Raw genomic sequence first — 22,168 nt, 5'->3', positions numbered from 1 at the left:
AGGCAGATGCTCAACCACTGAGCCACCCAGGCACCCCCCAATCCCACCACATTTGAGGGCATGTGAATCTCTGTTTTGATGAATGAGAAGATGAGGAAGGTTCTTTTCTGTGACTGTCCATGGTGACAGACCGAAGATTCCTCATCTTCCTGTTGTCACCAAAGGCCCTGCAAAATTCACTCCGTCGAGAGTTCCTGGAGCCTGGAACTTACTTCGCTATGTGGCTGATGATGCTTGTTTGCTCTCAAAAAGTGGTTGCCAAATCACGCAGACTTGGCCATTGCCATAGCAACGGAAGACCAGTCACACCCCGGCAGAGTTTCCTCTGCTATGACTTATTTGAAAGTCTGAGAGATTCACTCAAATATGGGAGAGTCATGGGAATGTCATGGAGGCACCACGTTTCTCAATGACAGGTACTTCAGAGCTGAGAGTGTTGGGATTTTCTCATCTAGGATAAGATCCCGTATTTATTCTTGCTGGGCATTCAGTGGATTAGTGTGGTCGACTCAGTAGGCACAGACTGGCTTCATGAGGCAGGCTATCTCGAGTGCTCATTCTATCTTAGGGCAGCTTCCTCTGACATGGCAGCTCCAGGGATGCAAATTTGTACATTGGCTAGTTCTCAAGGACTTCTTCAAATTCACTTTTCTATCAGCCTGAGTATAACTAAAGTAGAAAGTAATGTCGGGTCTACAGCTAAACGACATCATGTGTTACACCGAAGAATCAGAGGTAAATACATTTCAAATGATCTGCGTCCTTCTATTTTTCAAGTCCTACATTCAGATCAATTAGGCACAGTTGCCTGGGGTGTAGACTTGAGAGGTCCCGCCTAGAAGGAGTGTCGGGTGAGTGTGGTGGCTCTCCTGACTCAAATGAGCCATCCTTGGCTGGGGTCATTGACAACTGTGTGGAACACATAATAGAAGCAATGAAACATCTAACAGATTATTCTGGATAAGGCAAAACCACCCCTCATCAGATCTGTATGTCGTAAGACTGCAAATCCTATTAGGCTATAAAGACTGTATACCAACTTATTTTTCCAGCAGGCAGGAGCATCTAGAAAATCCATAACTTAGGCTCCTGTTCATAGTCTATGGTGAAGGAGAATGCTTTTCCGTGGGGCTCCCATGTCCTTGGGCCTCAGTTATGGGGAAATATTAGGGAAGCTGAGGTTTTTTTTTTTCCTGCTAGATCATACATAACAAGCATAAATATTTTTATTTATTATGTACACTAATGTCTTGAATGGAGACAGACCCTTTTGCTTAACTAAACACAGGAGTTGCCTTAATAAAATAAATGTAAACAGAATCTTGGGTCAAGACTTTTCTAATAATGCGCTCTGGAACTGGTGATTCCAGAGAATGCCTTCTGGAGGGAAGACACGAGGAAGGGCATATTTCCTCTGCCTTAGTTTGGTTCCAGTGACCAAGCCTGCCTCCTCCACTGGTTTCTCTTAGCTGCCCGTCCTGGTGCCTGGGTGCTGTGCCAGTGTCCTTGGGGGGAGGGGAGCCAAGGGGCTCTTGTGAATGAAAGATCCGAATAAACTTGAAGACAATCTCTGCAGTGTTCATTTTTTTTTCTTGTGAGTAGGAAAGCACTACGGTGTGTACAGTTGTGAAGGCTGCAAAGGGTTCTTCAAGAGAACCATAAGGAAAGACCTCATGTACACGTGTCGCGATAATAAAGACTGCCTCATTGACAAGCGCCAGAGGAACCGCTGCCAGTACTGCCGCTACCAGAAGTGCCTGGTGATGGGCATGAAGAGGGAAGGTGAGGCCTCGGCCCCTTGGGGAGACTGGTTTGCCTGTAAATCACGGTAGAAATCCTCGTGACCTCTCGAGGAGTGCGGTTGAGTGCCCCTGCCCTAAGTGGTGGGTACCCCGGAGCAGAGAACAGGTGCACTTCCCTCCTCTGTGCTCACCTGTCCTCTCCTGGAGCTCAGGTGATGGTCAGCACGCTGGACCCTCTCCCTGGATCTCCCAAGAGCCAGGCAACAAGTGTCAGAGCCGGTTTCAGGGTCCTGGTGGGCCACCCCATAAATGGATCATTCGATTGGCTTTCTGGGGAGAGCTGACGTCTCGCCTCTCATCCTCACTGGGGGAGCCTGCTGGTTTGAGTCATCTCTCTGGGGTTTTATAACCTGGGGCTGCTATAGATCTCCTGATATTGGTGTATCTGTGGTCTTTGGGGGGGGATTATCGGCTTTCCCAGTAATCAGACTTAGCCTTCTCATTTGGAGAGACCATCATCGTATGTTTTAAAGATATGTCTTTCCATCTACAGTGTGGCTTAGCTGGGTTGTAGAGCAGGAAAAGAAAATCTGAAAGTTCATTCTGTTCATTTAGAGAATCGAAGAGCGTTTCCATTAAATAACACAAATAAGTCGAACTGGGCAGTTAATTAGCTCGTGAACTCACGCAAGGGCATAGTGTAAATGGTGCATCGTACTAGACTTCGGAGCGATCAAGTGACACTTCTCTCCAGAAAATAGGATCAGGGCATTTAGTTGGTCCCAGGTGACTCTTTCTTCTCCAAGAACTTCTTTTCTCTGAGGAGAGGGGAGGCTGACTGAAAGGATCAATGTAGAAAAGGTTCTTGGAGCCCCTCCTAGGAGAGAATGCTCCCAGGAAGGAAAAAAAAAAGAACATTCTTAGCATGGCTGAGATAGATGGAGGTGGCCCTTCAGAATAATGTAATAGTGCTCACTGTTGTACAGTGGAGGAAACTGGCCTGGCTCGGTGAGGTGAGTTTTCCAAGGTCCCACAGGGAGCTGATGAGCCCAGAGTAGGTCTTCTTCCCAGATCAGAGCCTATTTGGAGCCTCCCCTCCTGCCGGGGTGCAGGGGTGCTCTGGGATGAGGATGGCTCCCCCTTTGTTACCTGACAGGAATCTCAGGTTGGCAGACCCAAACCTGGACTCCCGATCATCTGCCCTCCCAGCCTGTTTATCACACAGCCTTCCCCATTTTAGGAAAGAGCCATTTTTTTCAGTTGCTCGGATGAGAAACTCTTGGGCTCCCCTTTCTTTCCTCTGCTACATTTAGTGGGTGAGGAAATCCTGTCTCTCCCTCAAAATATGTCCAGAATCTTTCCATGTCTCCTGACTTTCATGCTCCCAGCATAAGCCACTGTTACCTTCTGTATTGATTCACGTAAGTTCCTAAAACCCTCCCTACACTCTCCAGAGCAACCAGAGAGGCTTTGAACAAGTGGGTCAGGTCAAGCCCTACCTGCATCAGAATGCTCCAGTGCTTTCCTTTCTTACCCAGAAAAAAGGCAAAACCCTGGTTATGACTTCATGGTTGTGCACAACCTGACTGTCCCATGTCACTCTGGTCCAGCCTTGCTGGTCTCTGCTGGGCCACCAGGGGTGCTCCCTCCCCAGGAGCTTTGCACTTATTGTCTCTCTGCCTGGAATGCCCTCTTGCCAGGTGCCTGCATGGCTCCCTTCTTCTCTTCCTTCAGACGTTTATTCAATGGTCAACCTCTAAGTAAAGGCTTGTCTACACCATCTAGAATTCATCTGCCCCCCTGGACATTGCCTGGTGTCTTTCCCAGAGCGTGTATCACTCTCTAACATACTTAGTTTACTACCTGTCTCCACTAAGGCAAGGATTTTTTCTGCTTTGTCCCCCTACTGCTGTATTGCCCGTGACTAGCATACAGTAGGCATGATATGTAATTGCTGAGTGAATGGGTGAGTGCTTTAAACCGATTATTGGAATCAAAAGTTTTACTCATGCGGGAGCTCCTAAAAGGACTAATTCACTCAGTCACCAAGTATTAACCAAGTGCCTGCTTCATGCTCATGTCATTCTTGGTGTCAAGGAGTCAATGATCTTTTTTTTTTATTTATTTTTTTTTTTAAGGAGTCAATGATCTTATTGATCCGAACACGTGATGTGAAAAATCGGCCGGTGGAGACTGTCTTCTATTCACCAAGATAGAATTGATACTCCTTATAGCTTCTGCCACCATGATGGTCAAACATAAAATTAATGACATCCCCAAAGGAATGTCTCCCATCAGCAAGAGCATGATTGCTATAGGGGGCCACTTTCTAAAAAGATTTTATTTATTTATTGAGGGAGAGACAGAGAAAAAGCATGAGCTGGGGGAGGAGGCAGAGGGGGAGGGAGAAGCAGACTCCCCGCTGAGCAAGAAGCCCAATGTGGGGCTCCATCCCAGGACCCCGGGATCATGACCTGAGCCGAAGGGAGATGCTTAACCGACTGAACCAGCCAGGTGCCCCAAAATCTGAATGTGGGTGTCATTTTTGCCTCTCAGGACAGATGAGATAAGTTTCAAGATGACTTGGAACAGTAATTGTCTTCCTTATACAGATTAGATTGAATTGAAGGCAAGGAGAGGCTTCCATCAGGGAAGTGACCTCGTCTACTGCTCACGCTGTCTCTCCGCCCAACAGCCCTCAGCTCCATTACAGTCAGAGTGGTTGGTGCACAGTCAAAGGGTGGGAAGTGTGGCTCTTCCACACTTGAAAGAAAAAGTCCATGAAAGACTTTTTTCTTTATTTCCATGAAAGAAAAAGTCAGACAGGGACATGTGAATTCTAAGGGCCAGGGCAGACCTTCCTTTAAACTCAGCATTGCTCTGATTGTCTGATACAGGCCTAGTTTGGGCTTCTGCCTCTTTGAAAACAATGTGGGGAAATGGGGGTGATGAAAGGCTGTGTAGTAAAAGTTAAGAGGGGAAAGAGGCCCTTTTAAAATTTTTCCTTAATTTTTGGAAAAATTTCCAAAGAAATTGGTGCTATTTACCCCGACAAAAAGAAGGCAAAGGAGCGAATCTGTTCCTGGTCTCACTATAGGAAGGGCTCCTTTCAGAAAGCTGCTCAGCAGTCTTTCCTTCACCACGATCATTACTGCCCACGATTTACAGAATCAGGGGCTCAGAGTGGACACTGCCTTGAGGACAAGAATAACAAAATTCTGGCACAGTTAACTGAGAGAAACTATTGAATTGACACTTATTGAATAGTGTCAATTCTATTGACACTAGTGTCAAACTATTGAATAGACACATTAACTGTCTCACAGTTAACTGAGAGAAACTATTGAATTGACACTTCTGTCTGGAGAGAGGAAAGGATGTCGTGGGGATGGGCTCAGAAATGTATCTACCAAGAGCCAGGGGCCAGGACCCGTAGCCTTTTCAGGACACATAATGGTGAAGCTGGAAAGGACATTTGCTCTTCTCTGATTCAACACAGTCATTTCCTAAAAGAAGAAACAAAAGTTCTGAGAGCCTCAGGACCTGCCTAAGCTTACCTAGTGAGCTAATGGCAGAGCTGATACAGGACCATGACCCTCTGACTTCCAGGTTACCAAATAACCCTCAGGGGTCTTGGGGAAATATATTGCCATGATTTCTTGTCATATACTAGAGTTTGGAGGGTTAGATAATGGACTATATTTAAGGCAGTTCCTGGATAACATATGATATCCCTCTTGAGCCCCATGTGGTCTTGATCGGTACAACCAGCCCAGAGCCTGGGAGACAGTACAGAGGGCTGAGGGGTGGGCTTAGAAGGCTGTCCGCTCAGGTCTACATGTTGGCTCCATGTTTTCTTAGCTCTGTGACCTATGGTAGGTAGGTTACATACCTACTCTGTGGTTCATAGTACTTGAGAGATAAGGTTATTGTGGGGATTCGATGAAACATAATCTATGTAAAGTGTTGAGCATAATTCCTGACCCAGAGGGAAAAAAAAACTCCAAAAAAATTGTGGCTATTATAGTGCACATACGATAAATGTATGTTGGACTAATGGATAAAATTCTTTCGGAAGGCGGGAGTTTGGTGTTATTTTAGATCACCCAACATCCCCTGGATATATCCCGAATGTATGTAGTAGTGGTAGCTCAGAATGTCTGCCACATGGAAGATTTCCCCCAGCAACAGATATATATATATATATATATATATGACTCCTGTTCTATGACACTAAGATTTATGACACGGAGAGGGGAATAGCAAAGGATCACTCGATTAACGGCAAGATTGGAATTAGAATCTAATTCCCAGAAGCCAAGGTTATTTTCTTTGAAGCTTGAAGGTTATCCTCCTTCCATGGCACAAATCGGCAGAAGAAATCAACTGAGGACCACAGAGGAGACTTAACTTCATTTGCTTTTCCCCATCTTTTAAAATCAAGACAAAAACAGAAGCCTCTTCACCTACCTTAAAATAGTTAATACAAGGAGCACTCGACTTTAACCAGTCACTGCTGATGCAAATACCCATGGCGGTGTCTGTAATGCTGTCAGTCGATGAAGGCCAACAGAGTGGACAGAGGAAGGACGAGGGAGGAAAAGGTCCCAGGGGAGCTGAGGAGAGGACCTGAGAGAAGACCAAGAGCACAAACAGGGCCAAAGAGAAGGGGAACTTCCTATCTTTGGGGGAGCTTTTTTATAATTATTTCATTTAATGTTCCCAAAACAACCTCACTCGAGTATGATGCTCCCCAGTATACAGTAGGGAGATGGAGGCTGGGTGGGCTGAGTCCTATGTCCCATGTTCTTTGGCTAGGACCTGGTACAGCACATTCTGAAAAAGACTTCTTGGAGTCCCAAGTACATGACTTTTGCTGTCCTCTTTCCTAATTTCATGCTCTCTCCCTTCTGTCTTCCTTCTGTCACTGCCCTGCTTTATTCTCTTTTCCATGTCTCCCTCCTTCTTTCCTACCCTTGCTCTCTCCCTCCCTCCCTTCATCCTGACCACTGAATATCATTTGCATCTCAAGGCGTCTTGGCACTTCTCTACTGGAGACTTTGAGGTACGAGTTGTGTTTTTGCTGTCATACCCTCCTCTGACCTACCCTGACAGGTCACTGACGTCACTTGCATGACAAACTGGATGCCCAGCATCTGGTTCCAGCTCATTCTGCAGCCTTGGTGCCTCGTGATGCCCTCAGAGAGTAGGAGGTGACTTTGGGGGTGGGCCCCAGGGGAGGAAAGGAGAGAAGCTGAGAGGTCGAGGTTGCTGGCTGAGGAGCTGTCACTGAGTTCCAGATTAGCCACCTGCTTAGGGGATAATTTTCTTGAATCTTGGGATTTAAAACAAAAAAAGTATACCAACATTGAATTTTGCTCCTTCATGCTGGGAATAGGAAGATGGAAACCACAGCTTTGTGGATTATGGAGACTGACCCAACAGAGAACGTGTGTCAACGAAGAGGACAGAATTGGGAAGAGGATCTACCTGACATGCTCGTGTGCAGCCCCTTAGGGTTCTGAGGGTTACAGTGAACTTTGGTGAAACACCCTGAGTATGGGGAGGCAGAGATCATTCTAGCCCACACCTTTGCCCGTGTACCCTTCCCCACCCCCCAAATCAGCTGCTGGTTCTGAAATGTCATCTAGGTGACATTCCATTTCCACCTCTTCACTTACTAAATACCCTCCTGGCTCCCCGAAGATCTTCCCTGACAAGTCGGATCAGGTGATGCTGTGTTCAGGCTGGTGCATTAGGGGCAGACCTAATGGGACGTGAATGCCAAGCGTGATGCATAGGATCTGACAGAGTTTTCAAAGCAATGCTCTCGCTACTTAACCATTGCTTGCCCACAGTTTATTGGAGGGAGCAGCTGGGGGTAAAACGCAGGAGACTGTCCTCGGGGGACTGGGGAGGAAGTGGCTCATCCAGAGAGAGGGGAGCATCAGAGGTTATTAAAATCTGAAATGCAAACTTCTTAGACCCGTCACCATCATGAACTAGAAAGGATACGGGCTATAAAACCCACAGTCGTGCACACGCATAAGCAAATCACCTTGCTTGCTCCGTGTCATCTGTCACCATCACAACATCTCTTGACATGGGACCATGAGGATGCCCATTTTGCAGATGAGGCCACGGAAGCCCCGGTAGGTAACTTGCTTTCCTGCCATTGTCCTGGGCATGTGGTAACGTCTGTGTGTTTTTTCCCCGTGGGCCAGCTGTGCAAGAAGAAAGGCAGAGGAGCCGGGAGCGGGCCGAGAGTGAGGCAGACTGTGCCAACAGTGGCCATGAAGATATGCCTGTGGAGAGGATTCTAGAAGCGGAGCTTGCTGTTGAGCCAAAGACAGAATCCTATGGTGATATGAACTTGGAGAACTCGGTATGTGGTCTTAGGCGTCCATCCACCTCCCACATCTTGGGGGTACTGGAGACAGGAAAGGGGTGTATTCAAGTCCTGGAATCCTGGAATCCACCCCTCAGGGTACTTTGGGTTTTTTCTTTTTTTCTTTTTTTTTTAGACAAATGACCCTGTCACCAACATATGCCATGCTGCTGATAAGCAGCTCTTCACTCTTGTTGAATGGGCCAAGCGCATTCCCCACTTCTCTGACCTCACCTTGGAGGACCAGGTCATCCTGCTCCGGGCAGGTAAAGGACATCGGGGTTTGTTTTTTTCTTAGGACAACCACTTGGGCTGCCATTTTGGAACTACCCTTGGGATCCTAAAACAAGTCACCTGAAGAAGCTCTAACCCACCCAAGCTGTGTGCCGTGTTGACGGATAACCCCATCCAGAGTTATTCTTTTCAGATGAATTATGGGCTCTTAAACTTGGGTGGCCCTCCTCCAAAACTTTGATTCCCAAATGAAATGTTGTTAATGGAGGATGAGACTCACTTCCCGTGCAAATTTTACCATGGTTTTATAATTTGCGTTTAATTTTCAGAGACAGTTTCATTGAGGACAGTCCGAGGCAGTGCCTCGTTATTATTATACTGTTGGAAAATAGAGGTATTCCCATTTCACGGGTGAGATAAGACAAGCCAAAGATTTTTTTGCTCAAGTTTGTTTATTCAGGGACCCTTCCTACGTTAAAGTCTGTGTGCTGTCTTCTCTCTGGGCTTCTGTTTCTGGTACACCGTGCAGTTTGCATGCACATCCTCTTTGTCACTGGGCCAGCAGGGAAATTTCCTTGAAGATTGGCTGAGCATTGGGAGCCAGGTCCTTGTCTCATCCCTGTTAGATGATGAGCAGTCCCTCATGTGCTGTCCTTGGTGCTGGGAGACAACACCAAAGAAATAAAGCTGGGTTGTCATGTCCTGGGGAGCGGAGGTACAGGGTATGCTCGCTTCATCCACCACGGCACCCAACATATTGACTATTACCCATTAAATGTTCAGTCCATATTTGTTGATTGGGGGGAAACAAGAGTCCTCATCCCCAAGCTGCCATTCTGAGCTGCACTGGGGATTCTTGCCCCGTGCGGCTGTTGGGGTGGTCCATCCTGCATCCCCCCCACCACCACTGGGGAGACGGTGGGGGACATGCAGAGCTGTGAGTCAAGGGACCCTGACTCTTCACTAATTGGCTGTGTTGTCTGGAGCTGGTTTTCCAAGCTCCGTGGATTTCTGGTTCTGCTTTTGTTACATGGGGGCTGGGAGGGGGGTCAGGATATATGCTGCGGATGATCATCCGTAAAGCAAGAACGTGGTCGGTTGTCCCTCAAGGCCTCCTTCTTATCCCTGCAGGGTGGAATGAATTGCTAATTGCCTCCTTCTCCCACCGCTCGGTCTCTGTCCAGGATGGCATTCTTCTGGCCACGGGTTTACACGTCCACCGGAGCAGTGCCCACAGCGCTGGGGTTGGCTCCATCTTTGACAGGTGGCTCTCCTCTGCTTCCAGTGCTCGTGTGTGTGTGTGTGTGTGTGTCTACATGTGCTCATGTGGGTGTGGGGATCTGGGGGTGGTGGGGGGATGCAGGATGTACCACCCCAACAGCCGCACGGGGCAAGAAGCAGAGACCATGAAACACATGAGAACAGAAACCTGGAGAATGACAGGTGGATTATGAGAAGGTTTGAAATGATGAGATGGAGGCCGTCAGGGGCCAGCATAGCTGCTGGGCAGGAGGGAGAACCTGCTATCTCTGCGGGTCTCCAAAGGAGAGACTGGATCATTGACGTTACCTGAGAGGTTTTGGGGTGGGGAGCTGGAGCTGCTTAGGGGCCGGGATGAGGACAAGCAGCCAGGATCTGACTTTAGGAGTCGGGAACGACGAGCTGAAGTTTTTGCTGGACTCTGTAGCAGAATCTCTGGGGAAGGGCTGCAGCAGGAGCAGCCCTCCCCCCCTCCGCCCCCGGGCCAGGCAGCAGCAGGAGCCAACATCTGGGCCTCTCTGCCTTAAGTGATGTGAAAGGAGAATGAAGGCATATGCCTTAAAGAGATGAATGAAATGAGTAGAGGTGAGTGGCTTGAGACATAGGGATGGAGAACTGGTGAAGAGGTGGCTAGGGTTGAAAATAGCCTGTCTGTCCTGTGCCAGGGCCCTGTGGCCCCCTTCCACATCCATGGAAAATGGTCTTCCAGGCCACGTGCACGTCCACCCGAGATGCCTCTACTCTTTCCTGCCCTTTGCCACAACACGTTCCACACAGAGGCCAGCATGGTCTTTGGTTGATTCAACCCTCTTCATGGTCCCTGGGGATTTCTCCCTCATGTCTGGATGCTGCTGTCTGCTGTCTTCCTCCAGACATGCCACACCCTCACCCTGCGTTGCCTCTTAAATGTCCAGATCCTCTAGGCTGTCTTTCCAGCCCTCCCTGCCAGAGCGTCCAGCCCACCCCCTGCTTCCTCCCGGGTGTTCCCTTGGACTTTGTTCCTGGCAGTTACTGGCTTTGTGTTGCCACCTGTCTGTTTCCATGTCTGTTTCTTCAATTAAGCTGTGAGTTCCTTGAGATCAGGGACTGCGTCCTATTCATCTCTCTGCCCCTAGTCCCTGATGCATGGTCTGGAAAATGGGGTGGGTTGCCTTCATTTTATCAGCCCTTGGCCTGGTACTCGTGGTTTTCTCATCACTTCTCATTGTTTCCTGTGAACAGAGTCCTGACTGAGCTGGTCTCCAAAATGAAAGACATGCAGATGGACAAGTCGGAGCTGGGGTGCCTGCGAGCCATTGTGCTGTTTAACCCAGGTGACTATGCAGTGGTTTGCCCTCCTCTGGGCTCGGCCTCCGAGCTCTGATGTCCTCTGGTCCTCTAGCTCAGCTGAGACAGACAAGGCAGGGCTGAGGAACCCATCCTTGGTGAGGGTGGGAAGTCGATTCTTCATGGTTTCTATTCCTAGAGCCATCCTGAAAGCATCTTGAATGGAGTGTGCATATTTGGGGGCACGTGGGAGGTGAGAGAGGATAGTGGCCTAGGATCATGGTGAAGGAGGTGGTAAAAAAGTGGTCAGGCTCTGCGTATAGTTTTTAGCAAAGCCAATGGGGTTTGCTGACAGATTAGAGATTGTGAAAGAGAGGTATTAAATGTAATTCTCAGGGGTTTTGTTTCATTTTCCTAAGTGATTGGGAAAATGGAGTTTAGTTTGCTGAGATGGGGGTCCTAAGGGTGGGTGGGTAGGAATCAGGACTTTGTCTTGTGCCTTCAAATCTCAGGTGGATGGTAGACATCCAAGAGTAGCCTGTTGGGAAGGTCTTGTTTATATGTCTGGGGTTCAGAGGGCAAGTCAGGACCAGAGATGTGTGTGTGAGAGCTGTCAGCCTCTACCTGGCACATGAGGCTCAGAGACAGGTGTGAACTCACATGGGGAGTCAGTTAAGCTTGGGCAGAAAAGGGGGCTCAGGACCAGGCACTGGGTGCACCCTCGTGTAGGGGTTGGGGAGAAAAGGAAGAGCCAGCGGAGAAGCCTGAGGCAGGGCAATGAGGGGGCAGGGAGAGAAGCAGAAGAGTGGTGTCCTCGAGGCCCAGGGAAGAAACACATTTCAGGAAAGAGGAAGTGATCATCTTCGTCAAATGCTGCTGTGGGTCAAGAAAGATGACTGTTCAGAATTATGTGGTAATTCATGCCCAGTTTCATCTCATGAATCAGGTGGTTAGTTAGTTGAGGCAGCACGTGAGAGGATCTGGTTTTTGAACCCCATCTCGTCGTTCAGTCCATGCTTAGCACATAGTAGGCACTCAGTAAATGTGTCAGTGTGATATTTCTGGAATGATCGGATAAAATAAAACTCCTCCTTGGAGTCAGTAGTGGGTGTGTTTGGGTATTAACAGGGTTTTTATTTTTTTAATTTTTTAACGGGGTTTTTAAAAAAACTTTTAAAGGATTTTATTTATTCATGAGAGACACACACAGAGAGAGAGGGAGAGACACAGGCAAAGGGAGAAGTGGGCTCCCTGTAGGTAATGGGACTCGATCTCAGGACCCCAGGATCAGGCTCTGAGCTGAAGGCAGATGCTCAACTCCTAAGCCACCCAGGTGCCCCTATTAACAGGGTTTTAAGCCTTTGTTCCAAGAGTCTGTTGGGTAGACTGGGCATAGAGCAGAGAGCCGGGGGGCACAGAGGACCCCCCACTTTGTTTCTTTCACTGTGGTTCCCCATCCAGCGTGTCCCTCGTAACTCTTGGGGTGAGGCCTGAGTGGATGGGGACAGCCCCTATGGAAGGGTGTCCACCTGACGTGTGCCACCCGAGGCTAACTCAGTCATCTTTTCCAGATGCCAAGGGGCTGTCCAACCCCTCGGAGGTGGAGACCCTGCGAGAGAAGGTTTACGCCACCCTTGAGGCCTACACCAAGCAGAAGTATCCAGAACAACCTGGCAGGTGAGGGAGTGCTAGAAGAATCTAATGGCATCAGTGATTGCTGCTCACCCTGAATACCTGGCAGTGTGCAGCAGGCACTGTCTAGATGTTTCACGGGTTGTTTAGTCTTTATAACAAGCTGAGGGCTGCGAACCCATTAGCTCCTTGAAACCCGAGGTCTTATCTTGCTCAGCGCTCCGCACTCTGGTGTCAGAGCCTAGAGCAGTGCCTGGCACGTAGCACACAGCTTGAGACGTTGAACAGACAAGCAAGTGAACAGATGAACGTGGGTCTCGTTACCTCCAGTTTCTAACGAGGTGCTGATGCTCAGAAGGGGTAAGGCGCTGGCCCGAGGTCGCGGACCTGGTGTGCAGCGGGGCTGAGATGTGAGCTCAGGTCTGGCTGGTTTCAAAGAGCTTGTGCTTTCCAGGCTGGCAGCCAAGCGTTGTGCGCTGCCCCCACCGAAGCCCCTGCGCTATGAGGCACAGACCGCGGTGGCCAGGAGATGTGAGATGTGACTGCTGTCCCCTGAGGTCATCTGTGTGGCATCTGGCAAGGTGCTGGCTCTGGCTTTGGGCTCCTTGTCTAAAGAGGAGGACAGTGGTCAGAAGGTCTCCGAGGCCATCAACCAGTTTAAGTATTCCCGAGTCGCAAAAAAAAAAAAAAAAAAAAAAGAAAAGAAAGAAAGAAAAGAAAAAGCCAACCAAAAAACTTGTCTCAAATGCTTCCCCCAAAGCACAGCTAAACAAAAGTTCTCCTCCTCTGCTGACTCCAGTTAAATAGAGAGAATGTGATCCTCAAATCTCCTAGAAATTCGAAAATGAAACTGACAGAACTGCCTTAAAGGCATTAGTTTTGTTTTTTAGGGTTAATATTATATGCTCTGAATTCTCACTGATGGCTTTCATTCCTCTGTGAGGTCTAATTTCCCTTTAAGCTGTGTTTTTTTTTTTTTCCTGGATCCTAAGCCAGCATGTATCAATTGGCCCGAAGAGGCTGAGCTCCGTTATTTGTTGGCGTTTTTAATTTAACGCCAAGTGGGTGGGTTTCCGGCCTTCAGTACGAAGCACACGCAGGCCTTGAGTGGTCGGGAGCCCAAGCTGGGGTAGCAGACCTCCCCGGAGTCCGTAGTTGATCACGACGGAAATGTGTTTCTTGCCTACATGTCAGGCCTGGGTGGGCAGCCCGTTGAGAGGGCTGGCTGACTGGCTGGCTGACTTCCGTGTCATGCCTCAGGGATCCGCTCCTTCCATCTGGGGGCCCCACCCGTCCCAGAGCCACATCTTGTTTTGCATCTTGATGGGAGGGGAAAGAGGCGCAGGAGAACAGAGGTGAGGCTCCCGGGGCAGACCTGGGCCTGGAAAGGATCCCCTGTCCCCTCACTGCCGTTGGCCGAACCTTAGTCAACGTGGCCCCACGAGCCACAGAAGATTCTGGAGAATGGGGGCAACTGTCTGCCAAGGAAGAAGGGGAGAGTGGATTTTGGTGGACCCCTGGCAGTCGCCCCTATCCTTGCAATAGGACCCCTGGCCGGCGGGAGCTGACTGAAAGCCCTGGATTGGGTGATTTCTATGGAGTCTCCCAGCATGAGGCAGCATCAAGCGTGGTGTCTTGGGCACATATTGCGTGCAGGGCCTTAGGAATAAGAAGGCTCATACTCACCCTTTCCTTTGAAATTGGCTCTAGGTCCTATTATTTAATCTCTTAGAAGAAAAGCTAAACCAGTTTTCTTCCTTATTATAAAAGCAGAGTATGCCTCTGTGGGAGATAAGGCAAGTATTTAAGAAATAAAGCAGGTAATAAATTAATCAGAAATTTGGGGGATATATATTTTTCCCCCCAGGATCCTTGTGTATCGATGCACGTGTACATAGAAGTGCATATTTACGGATAGGGAATCATACAGTTTGGCGTGTTATTTTCCCCTCTTAGCCATTTTAGGCACTTTTCAGATACTGAAAAGTGCGAAATTCTCATTTTCCATGATTTTGTGATATTTCACAGGCTGGATGTAACCTCATGTATTTAGCCATGATCCTGTGGAACATTTAGGTCGTTTCCAGCAAGTATTACTTTCCGAACTTTGGAACGTGCCCCCTTTCCTAGGAACGCGACCGCCAGGGGCCTGGGCTACCCACCTGCTGGCTGGTCTGGGGCGGAATCGGGGAGCGCAGGGAGGGGGTGTCGAGGCTGGGCACTCCGCATGTCCCTTGGGTGCATCCAGCACAGTCTGGACGGAGGGCGACCACCCTGAGGCTGAGCAGGTGCATCAGGGACGTCAGTTGGCCCAGCCAGGTAGGTGAGTGTGCCGACTGCTGGCCGCCTCCACTTGGCAGAACCCAGTGGATGGATCCTGGCCCCACGGGGTCAGGGCCGTGCTCTGAGTGGCGGCATGCTGCCACTCCATGGAGACTCTTCAGAAGTACACTTTGCAGGGGCCCAGTCCTACTTTCTCCATCCTGAAAGCAGAGATGAAAATCCAGGAGGATGGGAGCCTGCACGCACATTGTCTCTGGGGCAGGCAGGTGCTCCGTGACCCTGGCTGCAGGCAGGTGCTTGGTGGCCCTGGCTGCCGCCCGTGCCTGAGGATGGGTGCGGCGCCCTCCCCAGGCCCGTGGCTCTCCACGGGCGTGTTTGCTTCCACCGTCCTCATCTCCGTGCCTAAATCAAGGGCAGTCAGCAAGGACAGCGGTGTCCTCGTGGAGTCCGCGCTGTATGTGTTGCCAGACTTTGGCATTTTTAGAGCCAAAAATGTTCAGAGCTACAGCTCAGCCCAGCTTTGTACTTTACAGAGAAGCCGTTCCCTTCACCTAATTCCCTAAAATGCAGTCAGGCCCAGGAGCTCAGCGTTCACATCTCACCGCCTCTCCTGCTGGGTGACATCCCGCAGATGCGCTCAGAGACCTCACAGTCAGCGCTTTCTGAGGGGCTCTGTGGGCCTTGGTGCAGACCCTTGATTTTTCCATGGAAAGCAGTAATGCCTACCTTCTTGGGTGCTGCTGTGAGTCTTTCTTATGTTGCCCCAGGTCCTTAAGCCTTCATGTGGCACGATTATAGAAACATACACAATTTCAAGGAGTATTAAAATTCCAACTGGAAACTCACTCATGAAATAATGTTGTGGCCCTCAGTGAAGACCCAGCCTCACCGGAGGCTCTGATTAAGGCCGGAGTGGCTAGTATGGTCTCGGTCGTTGTCCTTTAACTGGAAATTCTGACCTACTGATTTGCAGTTACTGTTAATAACATTCAAACTGGGCTTTGTTGACAAAAAGGATTTTGAGAGGTGAAGAAGGACCCCATGAAGCAGGATGGAAAACTCGGCAGATTGAGGGGCCTGGGAAGGGTGTGCAGATGTGAGACTAGTTCTTCACACCCTGGCCTCTCTCCCTGTGGTGAACCTCATAGCCAGCATCCTTAATTATACAAGAGTGTGTAGGAGTGCAGGCGTGCACATGTGTGTGTGTGTGCCTGTGTGAGGGTGTGCGAGAGTGTAGGAGGATGTGTGAGTGTATATAGGTGTACGTGTATGTGCACAAGCTCATGTTTGTGAGGGTGTGCAAGAGTGTCAGCGTGTGTGCACCCATGTGTGGCAGCAGTGAGGGTACGTGTGAGCGTCTATATGAGTATATATTTTAACATGTGTGACACGTGTGAGGGAGGTGTCTATGGATGTGTATAAGGATGCACATGTCTGAATATGTGCATGTGAGACAGTGGTGGGGTACATGTGCATGTGTAAACACCCATGTGAGAACGTGTGGGTGTGTGTATGTGTGATGTCAGGCATGTGTGTATGGGTGTGTGTGCATGTGTGATAGTGGTGGGGAGTGTGTGCATGTGTACACACCCATGTGAGAATGTGTGGGTGTGCATGTGTGTGTGTGTCAGGCACATGTGTATGGGTGTGTATATGGGTGTGTGTGTGTGACAGTGGTGGGGGCGTGTGCATGTGTACACACCCATGTGAGAACGTGTGGGTGTGCGTATGTGTGCATGTGTGTCAGGCCACGTGTGTATGGTTGTGTGTGCATGTGACAGTGGTGAGGTGTGGCAGGCGTGCACAGGAGAGAATGTGTGGGTGTGAATGCACACGTGTGGGGGTACAACGCACACACGCGTGGCCCGAGACCCTGCCACCCAGGCAGCCCGCGGCCTGCCCGGGAGCTACGAGCCATGGCCTCCCGGGACCCCAGCACGCCGGGCTGCCTCAGTCTCCCCTTGCAGGGCGGGGACCCACGGCAGGTGCCGGGTGGCAGCGGCCGCTAACGCCCGTCGGGCCTCCCGCAGGTTCGCCAAGCTGCTGCTGCGCCTCCCGGCCCTGCGCTCCATCGGCCTCAAGTGCCTGGAGCACCTCTTCTTCTTCAAGCTCATCGGAGACACGCCCATCGACACCTTCCTCATGGAGATGTTGGAGACCCCGCTGCAGATCACCTGACCGCCCCCGGCCGCAGCCGCCCCACCCGGGACCACCCCTGGGCAGGTGTGTGTGACCCCCACCCCGCACACGTTCCTCCCCCCACCCCTTCCTGTTCCGCACACGTGATGCTTACAATAAAGAAACCTTTCTACATGCGCGACTTTTATAGGTGGAGTTTTGTATAGATGTGAAAGGAAACCCTTCTTGGCCATCTGAGGGGCTGGGGATCTTTCTGGAAGTTCTTGGAAACGCTAACCAAGCCTCTGTACATATAATTGGTTTAAATTATTTTTTCACTTGCCATGGAAAGCAAACGAGCGAATAATAAAATAATATATATGATGTTGGCACTGCTTGGAGCCCGGGGTGTGTTATTGTGCTTTGGGGAGGCTTTGTCAGCCGGGGGAGGAAAGCTGTCGGGTGGGGAATGGGGCTGCGGCCCTGAAATAGTCAACCCCACTGTTGGGCACCCCGAGTCTAAACTGGGCACAGCCAGCTTTGCCCCGGGGCAGCCGCTGGCGGCGGCGAGATTGGGAAGAAACGTTGTCTTTCAGAGTCAGCGTGGTTTCTTGTTTCTGTTTTCTCCCTCCTAAGAATCACGAGCACTAACAGCCTTGTCCTGGTGGGGAGCCTCTGAGCATCAGGCCAAGAGAAGATGCTCTCTGGGCGGAAGAAGATTCTTGGATCCTGGGAGTGGATGGGAGGTGGTGACAAAAGGAAGGAATGTCCTGTTGTTCACCAGCCACGTGAACAAAAAAGACCAGAGGGCACCTGATTTGTTTTCCATCATTATCTGACTCTACGTAGCCTGTTCCTGGAAGAGAAAGAGAAAGCCTCTCGCAGCATCTAGCCTGTGGTTTCCCAGTCGTCCCCGAGCCCCACTGTCTGCTGGACAGCGAGTGCCTTGAGGGCCGAGACTACATGTGATGCGACAGTTACACGCACATGCGTGGCTGGTCCATCCTCTTCGAGTCACCGTCCTGCCCTCTGCAGGACTAGGACTTAATGGATACACGAATCTGTACTATGATTTACATGACACCCCCTAGCGTTGTCCGTGTACGACATGAACAACTGCCCATGGCCGATAGTCCTGTGTTAGGGGGCAGGTTGCTCGGCCTCTGTGGCTCCTTTTCTTCCCTTATTTGTAAATGTCCGTGATTATACACACCTGATAGGGGCACCTGGGCGGCTCTGTCGGTTAAGCACCTGCCTTCGGCTCAGGTCATGATCCCGGGGTCCCAGGATCGAGCCCCGCATCGGGCTCTGTCCTCAGTGGTGAGTCTGCTTCTCGCTCTCCGTCTGTGATCTCTCTTGCTTCTCACTCTTTCTCTCAAATAAATAAATAAACAAAATCCTCAAAAAAAAAAACAAAACAAAACAATACACACCTGATAAGGATAAAAAGATAAAAAGACACATAAAGCCCCATGTGAGAGCTTGAGATGTGGTGGTTTGGGGCCCGACTGTGCCAATTCGTGACGGACTTAAATCTCATCAAGCCTCAACTGGCTCATCTATGAAATGGGACAATTATACTACTTGCCCTGGGATTCTCGCGAGGATTTTATACGGAAGCTAACGCGTGGAAGCTTCTATCACATTACCTGGTGGGGGAGGTGGGCAAAGCTTTCGATTGACTTTCTTCTGAAGGGTGCGAGTGTAGGTCCAACTCCGTCTCGGGTGTTTGAGGGGACCACTCGCACATCCTATTCCACAGCCCGGTCAGGATCGCCCCACCTGCTCCTACATAAGGAATCACAAAGCTCTGGTTCCTGGTTTTGGTTAACACCTTCCTTCAGGTCGGTGTGTTCCTTAGTACAAAGGGAATAAGGCCCCCGGCCCCCCAGCCCCCCACGGTGCTGACGGTGCAGAGCTGTGAGGATCACCGCGACCCCAGGAAGCTGCCAGGCCCCCCGCCAGTCACCCCCAGGTTTCCACCTGTGCTCTCTCTGAGACGCAGGCTTAGCCTCCCAGCCCCTCGTGGTTGAGTCCGCACACTGGGGCTGACCGTGATGCCTGGTCATAGGGCTTGTCGAGGAAACCAAACGGGGTGACCTGAGACAGACACAGCGCGTGGTGGGCTCTCAATGAACTCCAGTCACACCATTCTCCATCCAAATCTTTCTCCAAGATTCCTCTTCTGAAAGGGAAGTCCTAGTCTCCAGGGATAAGCTCCCACCCGACGCCTGACCCCTTCACGCCTTCGCTCCTCAGCTCCCCACGTGGCAGCCCCCTCCCTCCTTACACGCTTAACCGCCTTGGTGGCATCGTCCCCTACCTTCCCGGGATGGTCTGTGTGGACATCCGCGAGACCGCCTCTTTGTTCACCACCAGGGATGACCAAAAAGATGTCATTGGTGCAGTTGACATTTCTTGGCCTTGACCACTCCCGTTCATACCATCCGGTGGACCCAACCAACCAAATGGCATTTAATTATAATTTTACGTCCCTTCATTGCTCAAAAACTTTCAGTGACTTCCTCCTGTCTGTTAAGCAGTGATGGTCGCCAGCGGGCGATTTTGCTCTGCCCGCCCCCCGAGGAAGGTTTTGTGATGTCTGAAGAGACTGTCACAACTGGGGAGATCCAGCCAGGAGAGGCCAGAGATGCTGCTAAACGTCTCCAGGGCACCGGCCAGCCCCCTACAACAAAGAAGTGTCTGGCCCAAATGTCAGCAGTGCGGAGACTGAGAAACTCTGCTATCAGGTGTCACTAATGGAACAGAAAATCAAATGGGATTTCCCGTTATTTTAGCATTTTGGCTAAAGCCCCAAGGCGAGGCCAGGAGGCTCCTCGAGTTCTAGAGGAACTACTAGACATGCCCACACGAACTTATTAAGGTAGAAGAATTGATTCAGTAACGTTTACCTTATATTTCATCTTGAGCTAGTATTCCTAGAAGATTCTGGAATCTTCCTAGAAAGGAAGTTCCTAAGAATAAGGGGTACTTGCGGGGGGGGGGGGCAGGCCTGTGGGATCTACTCACTGACACTGGACCCACAGGAAAGGGGGTGAGCCCAGTTAATACTCTCGAAGGTAGTCGTGCTTAGAATATCCTGCAGGTACCAAGCTCAAGACATTGACCTGCCAAGGCAAGGGGGCCCCCGCAGGAACAGGGGGGTAGACACTGTTGTGGGCAGTGTCTAAGGGGTCAAACAGGAGGGTATTGTCTTGCACATGAGTCAATGGAGCAAGCAGTACCCACACCTGGTGACTGTGAAGCTGTGAGGTTCCCCATGGGGCTTCCCAAGAACTCACCGGGAGCCCCCAGAGAGAGGCGTCCAGCAGGTACTCGCCACACGGGAGGCATCGACAGGTCTTAAGGACTTTCCCTTCTCCCTATCTTCCCCCGAGGCCCCAAGTCCCTGGTGGGGAGAGGAGAGGAAGACCCAAAAAAAGGGGAAAGAAGGTGGAGGAGGGGTGAAAGCACCGTCCTGGGGCCAGCAAGCAGCCCCAGACTGGACGGGGCTTGGAATTCGATGTGAGGTCGATGTTTGGATTGGGGACTGGGGCTCTTAGCCTCAAAAATGAGATGTTCTGAGCTTTGCATGAGGCGCCGTCTGCCAACGGGCAAGCTCTGGAGATCCCATAGAGGAGAGAACGCCTTTCCCTGTGTGCGTCCCGCTGACTTTCAGCGCTTCCCAGTACCAGCTGTGCGAGTCCAAACTGGGGCCCCGGGCAGGCACCACCTTGGCTTTGCCATCTCTGGGTATCCGGCCCTCAGCCCCGGGCCGCCCCCGCGGAGTTAGCGCAGGTGGCCCATCTGTGTGCCTGGGCCCCTGCGCAGCAGCTACAGGGACTTCATTTCACCTCGGAGACGAGCCCAGGGCACGCGTGGCTCTCCATGGCCAGGGCCCCCAAGGGAAACTTGCCAGCTTCCTCTTCCTCCCATATCCATGGCACACCTGCCTCCAGCACCTGCCGTCCATCCCGGCTCCGGCCTGGCACCACCGCTGCACGTGCACTACGCACCCAAGTCCGACTGGACTCGCACGGCCAGCGCAGGTGCCACGTCCCTGTGGCGCTTTTCGGGACCTCTCCATCCTTGTAACGTCAGCATGATTTTGTTTCTGCGCCTCTCACACACCTATCCTGTGCTTTCCACCATGAAGTAGGTGTATGTACAATCAACCTCACGTGCAAATGCCTCGGGAACAGACATCATGTCCGATTCAGCTGTGGATCCACCGCAGCTCCGAACAGAGTGCCCAGCCCGAAGTTGGCATTCAGTGAATATTTAGCGGGACTGGTCCCCTTGGTTTCGTCCCCCCCAGAGATGGCAGCCTGTCGCAAGCGGTGCAGTCCCCCCAGCCAGCCTGGGAGCCTCCCCGTTGGAGCCACGAGCCAGAAAACCAGCCTCGGGTAGACTGCTAACAGAAGGTGTAAGGTCTCCACTGCCTGTCAAGTTGCTCTTCACAGGCACAGTGGGCCGCAACCAGAGACATTGAGGCATGTTCTTTGCCTTCAGGGAACTCCTAGCTGGAAAAAAAATACAAGGCCCAAGGATCAAGGGAGGCTCAGCAACGATATGTCTTGCAGCAATTCAGAGTTTACAGAGCACGTGCAGATCTGTGACTGTAACGTGGCCTGCGAGAGGCGGGCCAGGGAACTGTTGTCATCTTCATTTTAAAGATGAAGAGAGGAAGATGCTGGAAACTCAGCGCCTTGTGCCAGGACACACATGGTGGGCAGTGGGTGGAGCTCAGCCACGTCACTGCCAATACACAGCAAGACCTTTGCGCCCGTATCCTCAGCTAACTGTATTTTCTGTGCCCAAGAAATATCTGTCTGTTGGGGGATCGGCATGAAAAATGAGCAGATATGCAATAATACGGAGGGTTTTTTTTTTTTTTAAATAAATGTGGAGCTTGGACAAACAAATCACATGTAGCCTTGAAACATTCTTTAAGACGTTTGCTGCAACGATATTTTCTTTGGAAAGTTCTCTTTTCTATGTGTCTTCAGAGCTGCTTTGGAGGCCACCTAAGAAAAAATGATCTCATGGTTCTGTATTAAAAAACTTGCCGAATAACAACAAGGATGATAACCACCACGTGACCCAGATTCACACGCCACTCCCGGTTCCCCGGCTCCTACCCTACACCAGGCCCTGGGCTCGGTTCTTTCATACCAGCTTTATTTCCTCCGCTTAAAAGATTCGGCTCTGGATGATCTGGGGCTGCTTCCAAAAAAGTCAAATC

The 22,168-nt window shown here is 50.6% G+C and overlaps 1 protein-coding gene across 9 annotated transcripts in view; it reads left to right on the top strand.

The window, feature by feature from the left end:
* RXRG (retinoid X receptor gamma) overlaps positions 1-18,396 on the top strand; it is a 46,411-nt gene extending 28,015 nt beyond the window's left edge. For 6 of the 9 annotated variants that reach the window (XM_072814931.1, XM_072814928.1, XM_072814933.1 and 3 more), the window contains 7 exons: positions 1,603-1,782; positions 7,967-8,127; positions 8,267-8,396; positions 9,496-9,628; positions 10,846-10,937; positions 12,462-12,567; positions 16,836-17,315. In XM_072814931.1, coding sequence (XP_072671032.1) covers positions 1,603-1,782; positions 7,967-8,127; positions 8,267-8,396; positions 9,496-9,628; positions 10,846-10,937; positions 12,462-12,567; positions 16,836-16,983 — 950 coding nt within the window. In that variant the 3' untranslated portion in view covers positions 16,984-17,315. Of the gene's footprint in view, positions 1-1,602; positions 1,783-7,966; positions 8,128-8,266; positions 8,397-9,495; positions 9,629-10,845; positions 10,938-12,461; positions 12,568-16,835; positions 17,316-17,559 lie in introns of those variants that run through there. The other 3 variants (XM_072814929.1, XM_072814937.1, XM_072814936.1) reach the window with 2 other exon arrangements.
* The last annotated feature ends 3,772 nt before the right edge of the window (positions 18,397-22,168 follow it).

The sequence above is a fragment of the Canis lupus genome, chromosome 38 (genome assembly GCF_048164855.1).
Source record: "Canis lupus baileyi chromosome 38, mCanLup2.hap1, whole genome shotgun sequence".
NCBI lineage: Eukaryota > Metazoa > Chordata > Mammalia > Carnivora > Canidae > Canis > Canis lupus.
The sequence above is the reverse complement of the archived record's forward strand: the minus strand, read 5'-3'. Positions and strand labels throughout refer to the sequence as shown.